The sequence below is a fragment of the Protomyctophum parallelum genome (genome assembly GCF_964188405.1).
Source record: "Protomyctophum parallelum genome assembly, chromosome: 5".
In the NCBI taxonomy this organism is placed as follows: Eukaryota; Metazoa; Chordata; class Actinopteri; order Myctophiformes; family Myctophidae; genus Protomyctophum; species Protomyctophum parallelum.
In genome coordinates, this window is record NC_139702.1 from 8,407,088 (window position 1) to 8,427,228 (window position 20,141).

The 20,141-nt window shown below is 43.3% G+C and overlaps 2 protein-coding genes across 2 annotated transcripts in view; both read right to left on the reverse strand.

Annotated features, from left to right (window-relative positions):
• Positions 1 to 2,581: 2,581 nt before the first annotated feature.
• Positions 2,582 to 15,204, reverse strand: LOC310859220 (uncharacterized protein). The gene is made up of 3 exons (XM_083765621.1): positions 15,137 to 15,204; positions 12,137 to 13,389; positions 2,582 to 3,609 (listed from the first exon to the last, which is right to left on the reverse strand). Exons 1-3 carry the CDS (start codon positions 15,181 to 15,183, stop codon positions 2,591 to 2,593), a joined length of 2,319 nt encoding a protein of 772 aa, XP_083621747.1. The 5' UTR covers positions 15,184 to 15,204; the 3' UTR covers positions 2,582 to 2,590.
• A 351-nt stretch (positions 15,205 to 15,555) lies between these two features.
• LOC310858974 (zinc finger protein GLIS2-like) overlaps positions 15,556 to 20,141 on the reverse strand; it is a 41,715-nt gene continuing 37,129 nt past the window's right edge. The window contains exon 7 of the mRNA XM_083765315.1: positions 15,556 to 18,379. Coding sequence (XP_083621441.1) covers positions 17,697 to 18,379 — 683 coding nt within the window. The 3' untranslated portion in view covers positions 15,556 to 17,696. The remainder of the gene's footprint in view (positions 18,380 to 20,141) is intronic.

Sequence of the window (20,141 nt, forward strand, 5' to 3'; positions counted from 1 at the left end):
ACAATACAAAGTAGCTGTAAAATCCAACACTGTTAGTGAGCGTGCGCGCGCGCGCGTGTGTGTGTGTGTCTCAGAGAGAGAGAGAGAGAGGGAGAGAGAGTAGAGTGGGGCAAATACACCATCTGGTGGTCACAGATGGTACAGACTGTTGTGTTGGAATGTTGGCGTTCACCGCCACTTAAAATCCATAATAGAACAAGACGCGATCAAATAATTCTAATGGTCAACTTCATCGTGTCATTTCTTTAGAAATCCAAATGTTTAATGCCCAAAGATGGTCAAATGAAGTAGTATAGACACATTTACATAAAAGCACAATATACATTAGCATTCAGTAGGCATAGTCAAGTAAAATTCGAGACATGAATCTGTTGTCGGATGGACAGACTGAAAGGTTTTGCAGATTTTCATAGTAATCTGCGACCTGGTTCGTAATAATTGACAAAAACCTTAAAACATTTTCGCTTACAGTTACAGTAGGCCTAAAATAGTGAAATCGGCTACAAAGCACGAGACTGATACTGAACATTTCTGAAAGGTAAATTTTTTGAAGTAACAACATATCCATTTAAATCAAACAGACATTCCTGCTGTTAATTTGCATGTGGCAATCTTATCTGGCGATTTTGTGAGCTCAGGTTGTGAGCTTATTAGACTTTAGCTGCTGTTAGATCGCCCTCTTGAGGAGAGAAGACCAAATCAACAACTGCAGGGGAGAATCTGGATTTGGAGTTGGACTACCCCGTTTTGTTAGAATAAGCGCATTTTTGTTAACAAGAAAATATCTAACATCTTCTCTTACCCAATAATATTTCAAATGAAAGCAGCTAATTAATTATGGATTAAGTTAAGTTATTTTAGGCCATTCCAATACCTACTTAAAGGACCACTTCACCACTTTTCAACCTCTCTTCATATAATTGGTCCTCACTAATGATCATGATAAAATAGCACAATTTTTGTGTGTATGTCTCCTGTGGGCAGTTCAGAAACCCGTCCACCAGTGGCATCATCGATGGGGAATTTAATAGAAATGGCACATTCTATTCCTGAAAAGTTGCAATGCGAAAATGGAAGCCATCGTGCTCACGATGATAAAAATGTGAACTAGATAACATAGAGTAAAAATCAGATATGATGCCCCTATTAAAGTGATTTCTGATAAGCTCTTTCTCTATTATTGTCAGAGGAGAGAGTGTCAAAGAGTTCACCTGTTTAACCCTTATAAAGCTTCTGAGTTGTAAATACTTAAAGAAGTGTGTATGAGGTAAATTAAATTGTATTTAACTAATAATTCATCAAAAGAAGAGTATATCCTTCCATCCTGGGTTGGATATCCAACAGATATAGTCTAACATCCTGCCAGACTTTAATCATGTTTTTAACAATAGGATTAGCTGTATATCTTTTCCGTTTTTTACACGAGTTGGAGTAAAGATATTCGGGCAGCGGGAGCTTCAAAGAGTATGATTCAATATTTCCCTCCTCTGTATGATAGAACATTATAGTTCTCAACTGAGCCGCCCAATAGTACCATAACATAATTAATAATTAATTATTAGGGCACTTTAGCCCTCCCCTATCGTTTAGTTTAGTTTATTTGCACAATAAAAACAGTACAAAAAAAGGTAACATCAATAAAAGAGAAGTATGTGCAGGTGAGAAAAGAAACCCATGGAGGGCTTATATGTGGTTCTCACCAAAGATAATATACAAATAGTAAGGAGACAAAGTAATCAAACATAAGTATGGAAAATAACAAATACAACAACACATACATTATTTACACTTGTGAAATTCTTTGAAAGTTGTAGGAAGCATATTTGGAAGGTAAGTGCATTCATAGAACAGGACTGTACTATGTTAATGTCAGATAGACAATACAGATCTTTAAACAAAGGAGCAGATGGAGCCAAATAGTGAGAAGGATATGTACTTTCCCAAATAAATGCAATAAATGAGATATGGATAAATCAAACTGTAGACAAGCCTGATGAACCAGGCCCCTAATTATTCTGATGATACCAAATGATCTTGATCTTGGTTACTGTATGTATGTGTTCTTTCCAAGACAATTTTTCATCCACCAGGATTCCTAGGAACTTGCTGGATGAAACTTGTCTAATTTCAATCCCACCAATAGAGATCTTAGCTCTATGATGACAGTATTTTTTGCTTTTACGTCGACCATTTTAATAAAGAAACCGTCAGGAGGCGACAAGGCGATGTTCTGAAACAAATACAACAGTTTAGGGAGTGTGTTCATTTTGAGGATATTTATTCTACCTGTTGGAAGGCTTGACCATCTGTCCAACGCTTCAGTAATAAAATGTATAATTGGGTTACAATTCTGATTTACAACATCTTCTAGTTTAGGGACAATCTGAATACCCAAATAGGTCAATTTGTCTACCGTTCTAAAGTAAGTGAATTTCTTAAGCTCCATAAGCCCTGGTATTGACTGTTGGTTTTATCCTCTAGTAGTGTTTCTATTGACCTGTACCTTCCTTGGACTGTACCCATTCTGCAATCTGTTAATACAATTTACAATCAATCAATCAATCAATCAATCAATCAATCAATCAATCAATCAAAAGTAACAGGGGGCACCAGACTCCCTGTTCTTCTCCCAATAACCCATCATCTGTGGGATGCTTGTTGTTGTGACAGCAATCACTTTTGAAAGAGTACATCGGCTCAGTGCAAAGATGGGGTTGACAATGAACATAGACTTATTGGGGGGGTCCGTGGGGGAGATCCCCAGTCTTTTCAGGCACATCCCAAGGTAGGCATCTTCAATGTAGATGGGCTTAATTTGAGGGGCGACCCCCAGAATCTTTCCAGGGAGGTCAAGAGACATGACATAGCTCATACCCAGAGGATAGGGGGGATACTCTGACTCTGGGAACACCTCTTCTGGCAGGTAGAACTTATTGTTGGGGTTTCTCAGAACCGGACTGTGCCACCACACCAAACCGGTCATGTAATTCTGTTGGGGAGTGCCGGGGTCCGCCAGCAGCTTCACTAAGTTCTGGGTATTAAGGAACATGTCCGAGTCGATTTTCATGACGAAGGCGGCGCGGGAACAACGCGCGGTCAGCCACTCCAGCATCACCATGGTCTTGATGGTCAGGTTGTGGTAGCTGTCCTGGAAGTCACTCTGGATCAGGTCGTGGTGCAGGAGGCTCTCTTGCTTGAGGTTCTCCTGCTGCTGCGGTGCTCCTGCTCCACTGGGGAGGCCAATCAGGAAGACAGTCTGAACAAGTTTACCTTCAACTATTGTCTCTTTGCCCCATGTCTTCCGGACTGCGTCCCGAGCTGCCGTGTTGCTAGGCGCCACCGGAACTATCAGGATAACAAAAGGGGTCTTGGTCTTGCATACCTCTGTATCGTCTATGCTGAATTTGTAGTCACGTGGATAAGCTACGTGATACGGACCAGGAGTGGCGAGACTGCCAGGGGACATGTCATGTTCCTTATTGGGCCCTACCCTGGTGTCTTTTGGTTTGGCATAGTTGACATAGACGAGGAAGAAGATGACCACTGCAACCAGGAGGCACAAAATTCTACGTCTTGTAAAAAGGTGTTTCCTCCACGTGTCCATGGGATCTGAATTGAACGAGAAAAAAAGGATCATAATCTAAAACTAGATACTTCCATGTTCCCTTTTCAATAATGCAGTTTTTCCACTTTGTTTACAATAGCGAATCAGGGAAAAGGAAAACGCTAGCCCCCTCCCACACCTTCGCCCTCTTCTCGCACTAAGCTTGAATTGCACCTTTCTATAAAACTAAATTTGTTGTATATTTATGGAATATAACCTACTGTGAAGTGGTTCACACAAAGTTCACCTAACTTTGCTACTACAGGGAAAACATGCACATGTAGGCTACTCTTTTTTCACTCTATAGTCTATCCCTTTGTTTGCTGTTTGCTGTTAATCAAACTAAGCAATTTGACTGATTTTAAAGCAGGCTGAAGCGCAAGTTTAGTCTCTTTAGTCCTAGGCTACATCCACATTGACCATTTAAGCATGAATCAACTTCTCTTAATAGTCTAGGGCTAGGCTTTCTCCTGCCACCAGAACAGAGAAGAGATTAGCTATTTCATTTGACAAAGGAAATCATGGGTAGGAATTGGAAACCTTCCTGCTTACCTGGCTGCTTGCCTCTCACCTTTGTGGTGCTGTCATTCACGCTGTTTAAAAATGACCTTCATTATTCATTGTCCAGATAGATAGACATACAATGCATATTGCATAGCCACTAGCGTAGCTAGTAATACTACACACAGCCTTTACGTAGAACAGCCATTGTCCACACTTCCCACCTGTAACCACCCACAGGTTGAGCACTCCCTTTTCTCCATGGAAACCGTGTGTGTGTGTGTGTGTGTGTGTGTGTGTGTGTGTGTGTGTGTGTGTGTGTGTGTGTGTGTGTGTGTGTGTGTGTGTGTGTGTGTGTGTGTGTGTGTGTGTGTGTGTGTGTGTGTGTGTGGCCTGCCTGCATGCCTGTACGAGCGCATTTGTGTGTAAATACCCACATCGGGCTCTAGATCAGATGCAGATCAGGCATTAAAATGCTAATCTGGTGGTTTCTTTTCACCTGCCAGGTAGTTTAGTTTTTTAGTTTATTTGATCATCCTTCAGTTTCAAATACAATATTTAAAGACAATGAATGTAAGCCGTTATGAAAACAGAACAAAACCGAAACATGAAGATGTATGCATAGTACTGTACTCTGCAATAGGCTACTTGTTCACAATGAGAAGGAAGGAGTAGCCAGATGACTCAGTGCAATCATGGCATTTAAACATGCGCTTCTGTTTCTAATCTAAACACCGACACGTTTAAAAAGTGTTACAAATAAGTTGGAGACGGAAGCATTCTGACATGCTCACAGTATTTCAGCTGGGGTCTTCATGTGTAAGCAGCTTTTTGAACTGGTTAAACAGGTTTTCTGCACTTACCTTATCTGAAGTCAGTTTCAGGAAGTTTGGCAAAATGCATGCACAAGCACATCTACTATTTATTATTATTATGCTGTTGTTGTTATTATTATTATTATTATTATTATTATTAGTAGTAGTAGTAGCCTAGTAGTAGTAGTAGTAGTAGTAACATACAGTTGACAAGAATGCTTGATCAACACAGTGTGCATAAGTTCCTCTTTCTCTTGCTGTGTTGCAGGTTTTGCAAGAGAAACAAGTGGCCAGGTTTATGAAAACAAGCACAAATGAAAATAGCTGATCTACAAGCTCACAACGACACATTGTGAGGTTGTACATCCGTTATTTAAAAACACATATAAATCGAAATATTTTGAATATTTTTAAAACATGAAAAAAGGCACAAAATATTTTCAGATGGAAGTCTGTGGACAATTACATATTAATCTGGGGTTCCTTGACGTGAAGAAAAGTGGAAGCAAGCCCAAATACGGTAAGCAACTACTTTACACTTTAGAATCAAGCCCAAAAAAACATCAACCACTACCAATAATGTATTTGCAAGTGACTTTACAGAAAAAACAAGTCAAAGGTTGCTTATAATAAGCAGACATGGCAACACGGCCTGAAGGAAGCAAAGCACACACACAAGAAGCCCCAGTACCTTGGAGGGGGAAAATGTGGATAGATTCTCTGTTTGTGCTAACATCCCATTAGCCTTTGGGCCTTCTGGCTCAAGAAACCAGCCAAACCAGATCAGCTTTGCAACTGCTCGTTTGTTTTAGGTTAATAATTTCAAGTGGTTTTCAGGCACGTCTTTAAATTATGTAGCCTATGGTGTTCCAAATAATAGCTTACCTCTCTGTCTTATCTCTCCAAAGCCTGATTTCTACACAGTGGCTACGTTTACATGAGCAGTTAAATCCCCTTTTCATTCCGAATAGAATTTCAATCCTATTAAACGTTGTTATGTAAACACCTACAAAAACATACATCCGAATGAAAACGCTCGATGCGATCTAAAAACCATTCCGATGTCACTGGCCGGATTACTCCGATGTTCAATGCGATTGAAAGAAAATTGGACTCATGTATACACTAATTCGGATGTAAGTTCATTCTGGTCTTTCTGAGCATGCTCCAAGGCGCTCATATCCAAGGCGCGCCGAGGAGTTTGCACATAGAGCGCGTTATTTCGTTCCTTTTTTCAGATCCGATATCCACAAAAAAACGTGGAGCAGCAGCAGATGACGATAACCCTGATCTGTGTGTATGTGTGTGTGTGTGTGTGTGTGTGTGTTCAACGGTCTCTCTCTCGCTCTCTCTCTCTCTCTCTCTCTCTCTCTCTCAAAAATAACGAGCGACCCGATACAATAATAATCAGTGTGTTGCGTGCCCTGGCCGTGCTGTAGATAATAAAGTACAAATAAAAACGAGACGATCACCTTCGGGTGGGGAAAAAAAGACGGTAAACATATTTGCCTGCCCCTATCCAACCAGCAGCCTCAAAGCTACTGTGTAATGAAATGATGGGATTTCAAAGTATCGTCTTTCGTCTGTAATATGTTTGTATTGTTGAGACAGTTACAATGAATGAACTGCCTATATTTTATGTGTCCAACAGATGGCGTAGTTTCACGTGAATTAACATGTATCATGTCTTCTATCACTTCTCCATATAAACACTCATTCGGAATGACCATTTCCCATGTAAACTCGCGGGAAAAAATATTACATTGGATGTATTTTATTCGGAAGTATTTATTCGGAATGATCACCCTTCATGTAAACGTAGCCAGTGTCTGTACTGTGACTGCAAGTTCTCTGCTCTTCTGGTAAAAAGGTTTAAAAACCACCTTCTGCTATTCTGCTTTTGCTGTAGTCGGTTATTGTTTAAGTTTTCTTTTTCTTTTCTTTGCAACACTATTTTGAACAAGGAGATTGCCCGCTAAATAGTGCAGACACATATACATATTTTAGGGCGGTTGACACAGTAGGCCTATAGGTGCTCACTGGCTAGAGTCAGTCACTGAGGAAAACATAGATGTCTCTCGGGTGACAGTAGCCCAGGGCCCAGTGGCGTGCACAGATAGACACTAGGGGGTGCTAGAGCACCCCCTGCCCTTTTGGCAATTTTGCTCTTAAAACAAAAAGAAAAAAAAGTTATATATTTTTTCTTAATTTGTAGTGTGTGGAGCACTGTGGACCATGCGGTGACATTGATCAAATCTTGATAAAAAAAACGCTTCTACTATATTATTTAGGCCCCCACACAATCTAAAGCTATGTGTTTCTATGTCAGTGGTTCTTCAATTAAAGAAAAATATCGTAGCGCGCCACTCGGTGGCGCGCTATGAGCTTGTAGATCTGTTATTTTTCAATAGCTATAAAGCACCAAAATGGGTTCCCGCCCCAAAATGCGCTGCACAAGGTGCCCTTTTTTTCACTTGACCACCTGCCCCTCTAAATGTCTGTGCACGCCACTGGGAGGTCATAGTATCCCAGGGCCGGCTGTAGCCTGACCCACTAGGGTGGTCATAGTATCCCAGGGCCGGCTGTAGCCTGGCCCACTAGGGTGGTGACAGTATCCCAGGGCCGGCTGTAGCCTGGCCCACTAGGGTGGTGACAGTATCCCAGGGCCGGCTGTAGCCTGGCCCACTAGGGTGGTCATAGTATCCCAGGGCCGGCTGTAGCCTGGCCCACTAGGGTGGTCATAGTAGCCCAGGGCCGGCTGTAGCCTGGCCCACTAGGGTGGTCATAGTATCCCAGGGCCGGCTGTAGCCTGACCCACTAGGGTGGTCATAGTAGCCCAGGGCCGGCTGTAGCCTGACCCACTAGGGTGGTCATAGTATCCCAGGGCCGGCTGTAGCCTGACCCACTAGGGTGGTCATAGTATCCCAGGGCCGGCTGTAGCCTGACCCACTAGGGTGGTCATAGTATCCCAGGGCCGGCTGTAGCCTGGCCCACTAGGGTGGTGACAGTATCCCAGGGCCGGCTGTAGCCTGGCCCACTAGGGTGGTCATAGTATCCCAGGGCCGGCTGTAGCCTGGCCCACTAGGGTGGTCATAGTATCCCAGGGCCGGCTGTAGCCTGGCCCACTAGGGTGGTGACAGTATCCCAGGGCCGGCTGTAGCCTGGCCCACTAGGGTGGTCATAGTATCCCAGGGCCGGCTGTAGCCTGGCCCACTAGGGTGGTCATAGTATCCCAGGGCCGGCTGTAGCCTGGCCCACTAGGGTGGTGATAGTAGCCCAGGGCCGGCTGTAGCCTGGCCCACTAGGGTGGTCATAGTATCCCAGGGCCGGCTGTAGCCTGGCCCACTAGGGTGGTCATAGTATCCCAGGGCCGGCTGTAGCCTGGCCCACTAGGGTGGTGAAGGTAGCCCAGGGCCGGCTGTAGCCTGACCCACTAGGGTGGTGACAGTAGCTCAGGGCCGGCTGTAGCCTGGCCCACTAGGGTGGTCATAGTATCCCAGGGCCGGCTGTAGCCTGGCCCACTAGGGTGGTCATAGTATCCCAGGGCAGGCTGTAGCCTGACCCACTAGGTTGGTCATAGTATCCCAGGGCCGGCTGTAGCCTGGCCCACTAGGGTGGTGACAGTATCCCAGGGCCGGCTGTAGCCTGGCCCACTAGGGTGGTCATAGTATCCCAGGGCCGGCTGTAGCCTGGCCCACTAGGGTGGTCATAGTATCCCAGGGCCGGCTGTAGCCTGGCCCACTAGGGTGGTCATAGTATCCCAGGGCCGGCTGTAGCCTGGCCCACTAGGGTGGTCATAGTATCCCAGGGCAGGCTGTAGCCTGGCCCACTAGGGTGGTGATAGTATCCCAGGGCCGGCTGTAGCCTGGCCCACTAGGGTGGTGACAGTATCCCAGGGCCTGGCTTTTATTGCAGATGATTAAAGTACAGTGTCCTTTGTCCTTTATGCTTTTATATTGTTTATGCAATATATATTAATCTGTCCAACAGCAACACAGTTACCTAAAAGATGATCGTCCGTGCCAACTTCATTCCATTCACTGCAATAAAAGTCTTGCTTCACTGCCGTCCTTTGACCATGCACTGATATTCACAGTTTGACGTAGGACAGTTAATACAATTAACAATTACTTCATTACAGTAGTTTGGCCACATATATACACACACACGTCACACACACACACACACACACACACACACACACACACACACACACACACACACACACACGTCACACACACACACACACACACACACACACACACACACACACACACACACACACACACACACACACACACACACACACGTCACACACACACACACACACACACACACACACACACACACGTCACACACACACACACACACACACACACACACACACACACACACACACACACACACACACACACACACACACACACGTCACACACACACACACACACACACACACACACACACACCATAACCTTTGATTGGGTGGGCAGGACACACAGACTCAGTGACACATACTCCCTAATTAGAAGACAACCATGTCAGATGTCTGAGATAAGCAAGTAGTTACAACCTCGGGGTTGTAACTACTTGCTTATCTCCGACATCTGACAGGATACATGAATCAATCAGGAGGATGCATGGATGCGTTGCAGCGTTTACTCAGAATGAGTTGTCACTAAAATCAAATTCAGATCACCAGTATGTTCTGATCTGGATCATGCATGGAGAACAAACATATGGACATATTCACATACTAGGAAACTATAGTGAAACTACTGCTGCCGATGTGAAAACATCGTAAAACTGAATTACATGGCCGCTTAAGACTGATATGAGGTTAGTCGAGGTTAGTCGTGGCCGGTTTAACCCATTTAGGCCTGACCTCGAAATGTAATAAAATTCTTCAAAATCCTCCAGTTTTCTGAAATAAATATTTTCACGATTTAAAAAAATAGCAGACCTACAATCTCATAGCTCGCCACCGAGTGGAGCGCTATGAGATTGTAGAGAGATTGTAGAGCTTGTAGATCTGCTATTTTTCAATAGCTAAATTATAACATAATGTTTAAAACACCAAAAGGGGTTCCCGCCCAAAATGGGGTAAACTGTGAACGAGAATAAATAAAGATGAAATTGACACGTGATTGAAACGTACACGTGATACAGAATTATAACAAAGTATAATACAACATTGTCACATGGCTTTAAAAAAACAATTCCATTCAACATCATTTTATTGCAAAACATTGTGCCCACTTGTTCACAGGTCATACATAAAAATAAAATCCCACAATTCATGGGAAAGTGCACGCAGATATCAACTTTGGTTTAATATACAATGTGCATCCATCAGTCAGACACCTGGCTTCCATATTGTAGAGGACTCTACAATGTGGGCTATTTATTTCAAGCAGGATTCCTTCATTAGCCACATTCAGTAGTTTGCAACTTCTCTGAACATTTGTTAATAAATACCAATATTCAGATTCAGATTCAAAACATAAATAAATTAAAGACAAAATGTTTTGAGCTAACAATCCAGCTTCCTGGAATATCCCTGAGTCTTGAGTTGTAAATATGAAATAATAGTTGTAAACAAAACAATCCCACAGTGGTCAGGGTCAGGGTCAAAGGCAGTCGGGCTGGTTAGAGAAGCAATGATAAAATAAATAAAAACAAACACAAATTGTAATGTCAGTTAACTACAGAAAAACGGACACAAAATAAATACTTGAATGTAGTTGAACCCAAACAAATATTAAAGTCCATAGACTTGGTTGGCACAAATTACATCTTACTTTACCCTAAACAAACATTACAGTCCATAGACTTTGGCTGGGAAAGGAAATTAGGCTCCATAGACTTGGCTGGCCTATGACGTAAGCAGTGGCGTGCACAGATAGACACTAGGGGGTGCTAGAGCACCCCCTGCCCTTTTGGCAATTTTGCTAAAAAAATGGAAAAAAAAAGGTTTTTTTTTTTTTCCTTAATTTGTAGTGTGTGGACCATGCGGTGACATTGATCAAATATTGATAAAAAAAACGCTTCTACTATATTATTTAGGCCCCCCACAATCTAAAGCGTTGTTTCTATGTCAGTGGTTCTTCGATTAAAGAAATAAATAGCAGACCTACAAGCTCGTAGCGCGGTGGCGCGCTATGAGCTTGTAGATCTGCTATTTTTCAATAGCTAAAGCACCAAAATGGGTTCCCGCCCCAAAATGCGCTGCACAAGGTGCCCTTTTTTCACTTGAGCACCTGCCCCTCTAAATGTCTGTGCACGCCACTGGACGTAAGTTCAGAAAGCCATGCTTTGTAGGGGCTGGCGCCCCTCAGAAATGTACTTAAAGCATGTATAGTTCACAACTCTCCAACACTGCCAGGTGTGAACTATGAAAGTAGGTCTGTAATGTTCTGTTTTGTGTCGCCAAACCTGTTCTCTGAGACCAGCCATTTGCCCTACAACTCGTAGTGACTTGTGCACAGTGTTGTTTTAGTTTTAGTCGTAGTCTCTTGAATAGTTTTCATTTTAGTCACCTGGAATGTCTTAGTGTTAGTGTAGTTTTAGTCGACTAAATATCATAGGATTTTTAGTTGACTAAAACTACAGTTGATTTAGTCGGCTAAAATGTGTTTTGGCGAGCCTTGATGCCGTCGTAATGACTTTGTATACTTACTGAAAATAGCAGATGGCTATTTTCAGCATGCAACCAAGTGTAAAATGACTAATACTGGATCTCTTGTCCCTTCCTAACAATTTAGTCTAGTTTTTATTTGTTGATGAAATTGTCAATATATTTAGTCTCAGTTTTAGTCATCATAGCTTAGTTTTCATTTAGTTTCCATTTAGTTTTAGTCAGTGGAAACAGGTAGTCAACGAACATTTTTCCTTACTTCCTTCCTCTCACACATTACCGATTCTAGCTGTACAATAGACCTTTAAAAACAAGATAAAATATAAAAATACTATACTGCAATTCTGGCCTGGCCACCTGTACCTGGACTGACTGTGTTAGCATAATGTAGTATGCGTAATGTAGTTTGAACTATATGTCTGTTTGTCCTTTGCCAATATTAGATCCCTGACCTGTCATCACTTAGAAATTATAGTGCTGATCATATAGGGCCTCCAACTAAGTACTTTGGTAAATAAAGAACAACCTCTCACCAGTAAATATGTCATATGTATCTCACCCATGAATGCATGCACCGTTAGCAAGGTGGTCCAGGTTTCTTCAAGTCTGTCCAGTAGTTCAACAGCTGCTGTGGGGAGCTAAGAATGTAGGTAATAATTTTGGAGTATTCACAACGATTGTAGGCTGTGTTATAAACCTTAAACTGCCAGGGATTTGGAGGCGAGGTCGGTGAAAGTCCCAGCTTTTTCATGCACATGCCAATATAGGCATCCTCTATATTAAAGGGCTTTATTTCCTTTGAGATCTCCACATATTTCGCAGGGAGGTCGTTGGAGAACACGTAGCCCATGCCCAGCGTGTAGGTTGGGTAGGTGTCATCTGGGTACATCTCCTTTGGGACGTACCACTTGGAGTCCCTGGAGCGGACGACCGGTCTGTTCCACATCAACAACCCTGTCAGGTAGTTCCGCTTGGGGAAACCAGGCCTTTGCAACATGCTCACCAGATTGCCAATGTTCAGGAACATGTCTGAGTCTACCTTCATAGCATATTCTGCCTTGGGGCAGCGCGTGGCTAGCCAGTCCATTATCACCATGGTCTTGATGGTTAAATTGAGGTAAGTGTCCATGAAGTCACTCTGGATCAGGTCATGGTGCTGCAGGTTCTCCTGTCTGACTTTGTCCTGCTGCTGCTCGGCGTTCGCTCCCCCTGGTAGACCGAGCACGAAAATAGTCTTAACCGTTGCGCCGAGAACTGGGGACTCACTAGCCCATGTCTTCCGGATGGCATCCCGCGCTGCCACTCCAGCGGGTGCAACCGGCACCATCAGCACCAGGAAAGGGGGCTCGGTCTCACAGGCCGTCGTATCGTCCATGATGTAACGGTAGTTGGGGGCATAGGCTAAGTGGTACTGAAACGGTCGCACAGTAGTCCTCCTGTCAATGTCTGTGCTGGTCAAGGGAGCCTCCGTCACTACATGAGTGGTCAGGGGAGCCTCCGTCACTACATGAGTGGTCAGGGAAGCGTCCCTCACTACATGAGTTTCAGCTTGATAAGTAGCATTTGGATTTTGGGAATTGGTTCTATTGATGGTCAGGGAAGCGTCCCTCACTACATGAGTTTCATCATGATAAGTAGCATTTGGATTTTGGGAATCGGTTCTATTGATCAACCTGTGGAATGGATGATATGGAAAGCTCTCCCACCAGGTCAAAGAGCTGCTGTATCGAGTGTAGTAGATGATCAACATGGAAAGCATCCCGAGGAGGAGCAGGAGTTTGAATCCAGTACGATAGGAACGTTTCCTCTGGCGGGGTAGGGGCTCCACACCATGACTGAATGATAAAACACAAGGAGAACATGTCATTATGGATTTATAACAAATAGTCCGTGAGCCATCAGCCATGCAGCGTTGGTTGGTAGTGGTGCCATCTTCTGAGGGGCTCATAGTGATTTTTGGCCAGGTGCATCTCTAGAGTTAGAAAATATGTGATAGCATTGCACCAGTGCTAGCTATTGGTGTGTTGTCTTGCATTATAACACTACCAGAAAATGATACTACTGTAGTTCAATAGCCTACATGAAAATAATATTACTTACTGGTTTGGGATAGTGAGTATAGTGAATTAGTTTGGCACAAGGGGAAAGTGGGAAAGTGAATGGGTTAGCCTTAGACGTGCTTACGTGCTTTGCATGTAAACAACTGTTTACTGCCGCCCGCAATGGTGATATTCATGTAGGACAAGGGGTAATTGGGTCAGTTTACCATTACCTACATTGTAGGTAATGGTACAATTAAACGTGTAATGACAAAGAGGGTGACCATCTCTAAGGCCTCTAGAAGTCTCCATCTAATCCCTTGGGCTGGTGGGTGAAGATCCATCGAGTCGCAGGCGCGGAGAACATTATGCCAACACACAGTGATGCGTTACACATACATTCTGGAGTAATATATTACAGTAGGACAGTATATCTATGTATGACCTCCCTAGTAGATTATGGAAACCAAGATACAGTAAGAACAGAATGATCAGGAACACGCTTGCATCTCATATCATATTGTCAGTCCCTCGCAGTACTAGACAATCATCATGTTATGGTTATCAATATGCTTATGCAGATAAATGTGTCGTCTGAGTCAGGCAGCTGAGGCTTTATCATTACACTATGCATTACTTACACACACTAAATGTCATCACTTGCATTGGAAAACGGGTGCAAATCCAAGGCTAGAAGATGAAGGTTACAGATATAAGATATACAGTATGCCACTCACTAGATTAATTGTAGCTGCAGGGCACAATTGATACTGTATAGCCTTTCCTTCACTGCTCATTCAGCCACTATCCATGTACAGTACCTGAAAAACCAGTTAGTAGCCTAGCTAATAGTATAAGCATGCCTATATATTTATCCAGGTATTCATCAAAAATAATCACATCAGACAATGTTAGTTATCCAGGCATTCATCCAAAAGAATCACATCAGACAATGTTGTCTGCTCTCTCTACTTTTTAATGTTTTTAAAAGGCTTTGTCTATTGTTTTAAACCGTGAAGCACCATGAGTTGTGGAGAACAGGATTTTTCTCCCCCGTATGCCTAGTGTAATTTGTAAAGTATATTGTGGAAGTGACAATTATATTGTGGAAGTGAAATTAGCCTATCCAGTTGCCTCGTAGTAAGCTTGTAGCCTAGTTCTTCTATTATCTGTCTTCAGCGACATGATATCAGAAGTGCATTAAACGGCCTGTTTTGTTTAGTTTGTTTTTGTGGGATACACAAATGAAATAAAGGAAACAACTTTATAGGATAATTAGGCCTATTATGTTTTGACAGGTGCATATGCTATAGGCAATTGCAAGTTAAACTTAAGAAATTAAATACAGTTGCTATAGGGCTATATAGGGCCCTATAGCAAATGTAATCACAATGTAAATATTTTAACAGCACAACAAACACACGGCATGATCACATATGGCCAGATAGGCTATTCTAACTTCTGGTTAATCTTATCTGCGAGTAGCCGTTTGTTTTCAACATTATACAGTTACACGCCTTGTGAAGCAAGTCAAAGTCCTCACCTTTTCTGTTCCGTCCCACCACCAGAACCATTCCCTTCCTCTTCCATTGCTATTGTTCCTGCCCCCAGCAGACGCTATAGGTCTGTATGAGGGCATGAGCCTTTAGTCAAAGTGTTATGCGTGTTACAGGTGTGTTCCTCTCCTGAACAAGACTGGGTGGGTACAAGGGAGAGGAGCTGAGAGAAACTGACAGATAGAAGGGGTAGTCATTGTCATGACTATTATGGGAGGGGTGTGGCTGAAGAATGCACCTGCCCCCCATCCATGCACACACATAGTTACAGTAGGTAGACACAGAGAGACCATAAAGAGAGCATACAATGTTGCTTTTGCATTTCTTTTCGCTTTTATTGACAGAGTTATTGTCAACGTCATCAACTTTAATGACATCCATGAAAACAGAAGTAGTTGCCTTGATGTACAAATAACATCTCTTGTCAACTGTTAAAATGTAACGTCTAAAACATAGTAAATTGTACATTTATAAACTTACATTTGTGTACCTTTATTTGTATGCTGCGTGTGCATTTTTCACACATGGGTAATGATGCAACTTGCAAGGCACTTAGACACATTTGAAATACTGATTATGATAGAATACCTCAATGTGCAAAAGGAATATAAGACAAAACAGATACTGGCCAAATCTGGCCATTGTCATGAAGACCGCTTTCTTAACATCTTCTTTAGTTGAGCAGTGTAGTGATAGTGAAATACTATTGTAATGAGACACACAGTCTGTCTGTCAGTTTGTCGCTATGTCTGTATGTAATGGCACTCCGCAACTATGCACACCACTAGGTTGCCTTGTGTTACTTGATTTGGCAAAAAGAAATCACTAACAGACAGTTATCTTCAGCAAATGTATACACGCAAATATCTATACACATTTTTGTCTATGTTCTTCCACCTTGAATGTAGCTCTTGGCTGGATTTTATTTTCGTTTATATGAACCAAGTTAAACTAATTTCCAAGATGGCATTGTGCAGGTCCTCATTGAACCTTTGTCACTGGAAACTTATAGGCACTGAGAAAAACTTGTTCCAAACCACATCACCCACTACACATGATGTGACGTACTTGACTTCTTGATATGAGTAGAAAATACATCTATGTATAAAATGTCCTTTACCACTCTGTTCTCAACATGTGGTCACCAGGTGTACAAATGGACCCTTACGGGTCTGTAACTCAGAGAATGTACAAATGAGAATTTTTACAGTGTATATTGGGGTCCCAGAGATGAAAAATAAAATGATAATAAATGGGGCTCCTTGGCCTAATAGGCACATTAAACTGGGAGTGCTTGAGTTGAGATGAAAAAGAGTCAATGCTTTACCGTGAGAAAAAACAACAATCAGAACAAAGGCTGATGATCACCTGCAACTAACAAATTGGTAACTAATCTGTGCCAGAGAATATGACCAACACCATATGTCTCAGAAGAGCAGTTAATTCTTCCACAAAGGCGCAAGCATTATCATGTTTTCTGTTTGCTCTGAAACCACGTGAATGGTGTCAGGTTTACTTCTGCCTGACAACTGGTTTGTGTGTTAGCTCATACTGAACTACAGTAAATAGTCTGCCTGCAGGTCAAACGACACAAGCCATCATACTAAATCCACAATGAGCTCTTGGTAAAACAGTATGCTTTTAATAAGCAGTATAAATCAAATATTACTGTACGGGTATTGCTAATGACATCTTTTCTATAATATAGAAGATGTCTGACTAAGTGACTGGGCCTGTGTGCAGTCAGTACTAGTACTTGTCAATGGCAAAGCGACTGTATGCAAAACAATATCAATACTAAAGCATAATGGAGATAGAAAGTACCATGAAGCATGATACTTTAGTCTTGTTCACTGGACAATCAAGACAAGTCTTGTCTTGGATAAATGAAAAATGGTATTGAACGATCTACCCCTTATTCCACCTTCACTGTCAAGCAAAGTCAGGAAGCTTGAATTTGTTTTGTTGCAAGGAGTTGCGACTATAGTTGCATTGCTGCGGTCTGGGCTTTTGTGCCAATAGAGCACAAATGGGAACCTCAGAGGTTAGTGGAGACTGATTAGCAAACACTGAGTTTATTAAACATCATAAAACTAGCTGTTTCTGTTGTAGCCTGAAGAATCCAAGTGAAAACCATAATCCCTTATTGCTTAACAGTGCCCGTGATAAAGGATAGATGTAGTCGAAGCATAGCATAAAGGTGCAGGATTGGAAAGCATTGAGGAATCGAGGATAAAGCATAAAGGCTTTATAAACCTTGAGACAATTTGGGACGTGAATTGCACAAATAAGACGTTTTTACTAGTGTTCATTTACTGTACATGACCAACCCATTGCTGGGCTGGAATGATTGAAGTGCTCTCTTTATGGCTTTAAGGACCCATACATCTGTGCCAATAACGCTTAGGTCAGCTCAAACCTCCTTCATCTCCGTACCTGGACACACACACACACACACACACACACGCGCGCACACGCACACACACGCACACACACGCACACCCCACTCCCTGGATCAAAGCATGGTGAAACCTGTCAGCACTAGCTCTAGCTAACGACAGCTGGTTTAAGGAGCAAAGCCCCGGGGGGCACCACAACCCAAGACAGGGGTCCACCCCGTCTTTCCCCTACACCTGAGGAAAGGTTCAGCGCCTCCCCCTCGCTCTCCACCTCTCCTTCCTCCGCCTCCTGCTCACCCTCCACCTTGCCCCTTCCCAGTCGCCCCAGGCCCAGAGCTCCCAGGCCTAGCATGGAGGCGGCGGAGAGTCCAAACGGCAGCAGCGGGGAGTCACACATGCCCAGCACTCCGCCACCTCCTCCACCGCCGCCCAGTGAGAACAGCGAGGCCCCGTGGTGGCCCAAGGCTCTGGCGTGGCAGAGGGCGGAGATTGGCAGTGACGTCCCCATGCCCCCCAAGAGCGTAGCGGCGCCCCCGGGGATGATGATGTGCGCGCCGCTCAGGTAGGGCAGTTCAACGGCTCCCTGAAGGCCCTGTAGACCCAGGCCTGCCGCCAGCCTGCCCGGGGAGCCGTGCTCCTGGGCCACAAAGTGTCCGTGAGCCTTGATGTGCTTGCGCAGGGAGCTGGGGTCCGTGTAGCGCTTCAGGCAGCCGGCCATCTTGCAGTAGTACGGCTTGTCTACGTAGTGGGTGCGCGTGTGCTTGAAGCGGTCGCTGGAGTTGGAGTAGCGTTTGCTGCATCCCTCGTAGGGACAGATGTAGGGCTTCTCTCCTGCAGAGAAAGAGAGGAGAGAACAGTTGACTCTGTCTGTATTCATAGCGTGAATTGCTGATCTACAAGGTGATAACGCGTCACACTGCAATATGTGGTGAGCTTGTGGATCTGCTATTTAGTATAATGTTTCATAGTTTTATTGCAATAATAATGTGTTTGCCACAAAATGTGGACCTGGACTTGTTTCATGGCACACCGGTTGAGAACCACTGGCATATTTATGCCTAGTAATTTAAGTAAGTTAGTTTGTTTATTTCATTTTATGTATTTATTCGGGCCGGGACTTTAACGCATTAATTACGTTTAAAATTATCTCACTCGTTTTTCACCGCGGAACATTTCTCACAGGACGGGTTTCGGCGGACAGAAAATACTGGTTCAACCTGCAACCTGCGGCTGCATTGTGTGATTGAATACTGCGTCCGTCTCTAGACAAAGTAGACATGGTAACGCCCCGCCTGCATAGGCGGAGCTTGAACTAGACGCCAGGGGCAGCTTGGTGAGCGACCAGCGTTTTTACAATGCCCTAACCCTAACCCCTAAAGAAAATAGTTATTTAGGTAGTACAGCAGCACACTACTACCTGCTGTACTAATGAAACCCCGTAGTGCTGTGTGTGTGTGTGTGTGTGTGTGACTGTGTGTGTGTGTGTGTGTGTGTGTGTGTGTGTGTGTGTTTGTGTGTGTGTGCACACAGCACAGGGTTTCATTTTCTTTGCTGCATGCCTGAAATGTGACCCGACATTACGGAGGCACCGTCATAACTCTGAGCAACAATTGGGATGTTTTTTAAACCACCCATCTCCAGTCCTGTGTTTATTACAGTTTAGTTGGATGGCCTCCTGCACAATACACCGAGAAGCCATACTTTAGTAATATGGGTTTCCTTTAGCTCTGGTACCCCATGTCACAAATACCCATACCGTTCCTGAAGGGAGATGTCTTGGTCATGTACAGTCTGAATATTTCATATCTTTTGTCAGGTGTGCGCAAACAACAAGTCTGATTCAGCCTTTTTACACATTACCACATTTAACCAGACAAGGAAGGTAAAAAAATTATATATATACAAGGAACAAGGAACTGAAAAATTATACTCTGGGAAATCGAAACGATAAAGTTCCTTTAAGGACACGGCAACTCGCTGCCCTTAATCCATTCTGACCTGAGATCAGATTCATACGAGGTTTCCACATGGACACACACTGGTCTGATGAACCCATTCTGACCTGAGATCAGATTCTAGAAATGTCAGTCGCTCTTCGATTTTTCAAAAATAGCAGACCTACAAGCTCGTATCGCGCCACTCGGTGGCGCGATATGAGCTTGTAGATCTGCTATTTTTCAATAGCTAAAGCATAACATGATGCTAACACCAAAATGGGTGCCCGTTCAGAATGGGTTAAAGGACAACTTTAGTTTTTTTCAACCAAGGTTCTTGTTTTAGGTTGTTATTAGAGAAACTAAAAGGTGAGTGTTAACTTTCTTTCATTTGCTGCTTTCTTTCGTTTTTGGGATTTTAGCAGTTTCTGACAGGGGGGCGGGGGCATTCGAGCATGGGGCTAAATATGTATTTCTTTACAAAATATTATGGTGATTTATTATTTTATTATTTACTATAGTCCTAATAAACCCCAAGAAATTACATCTGGCCACAAAATATCACAGGATCTATTGAATGTGACAAACTGACATATTGAGCCTATACACACAGTATAAGCCTTCCCACAGTAGGTTGATCACATTCAGTAGATCCTGTG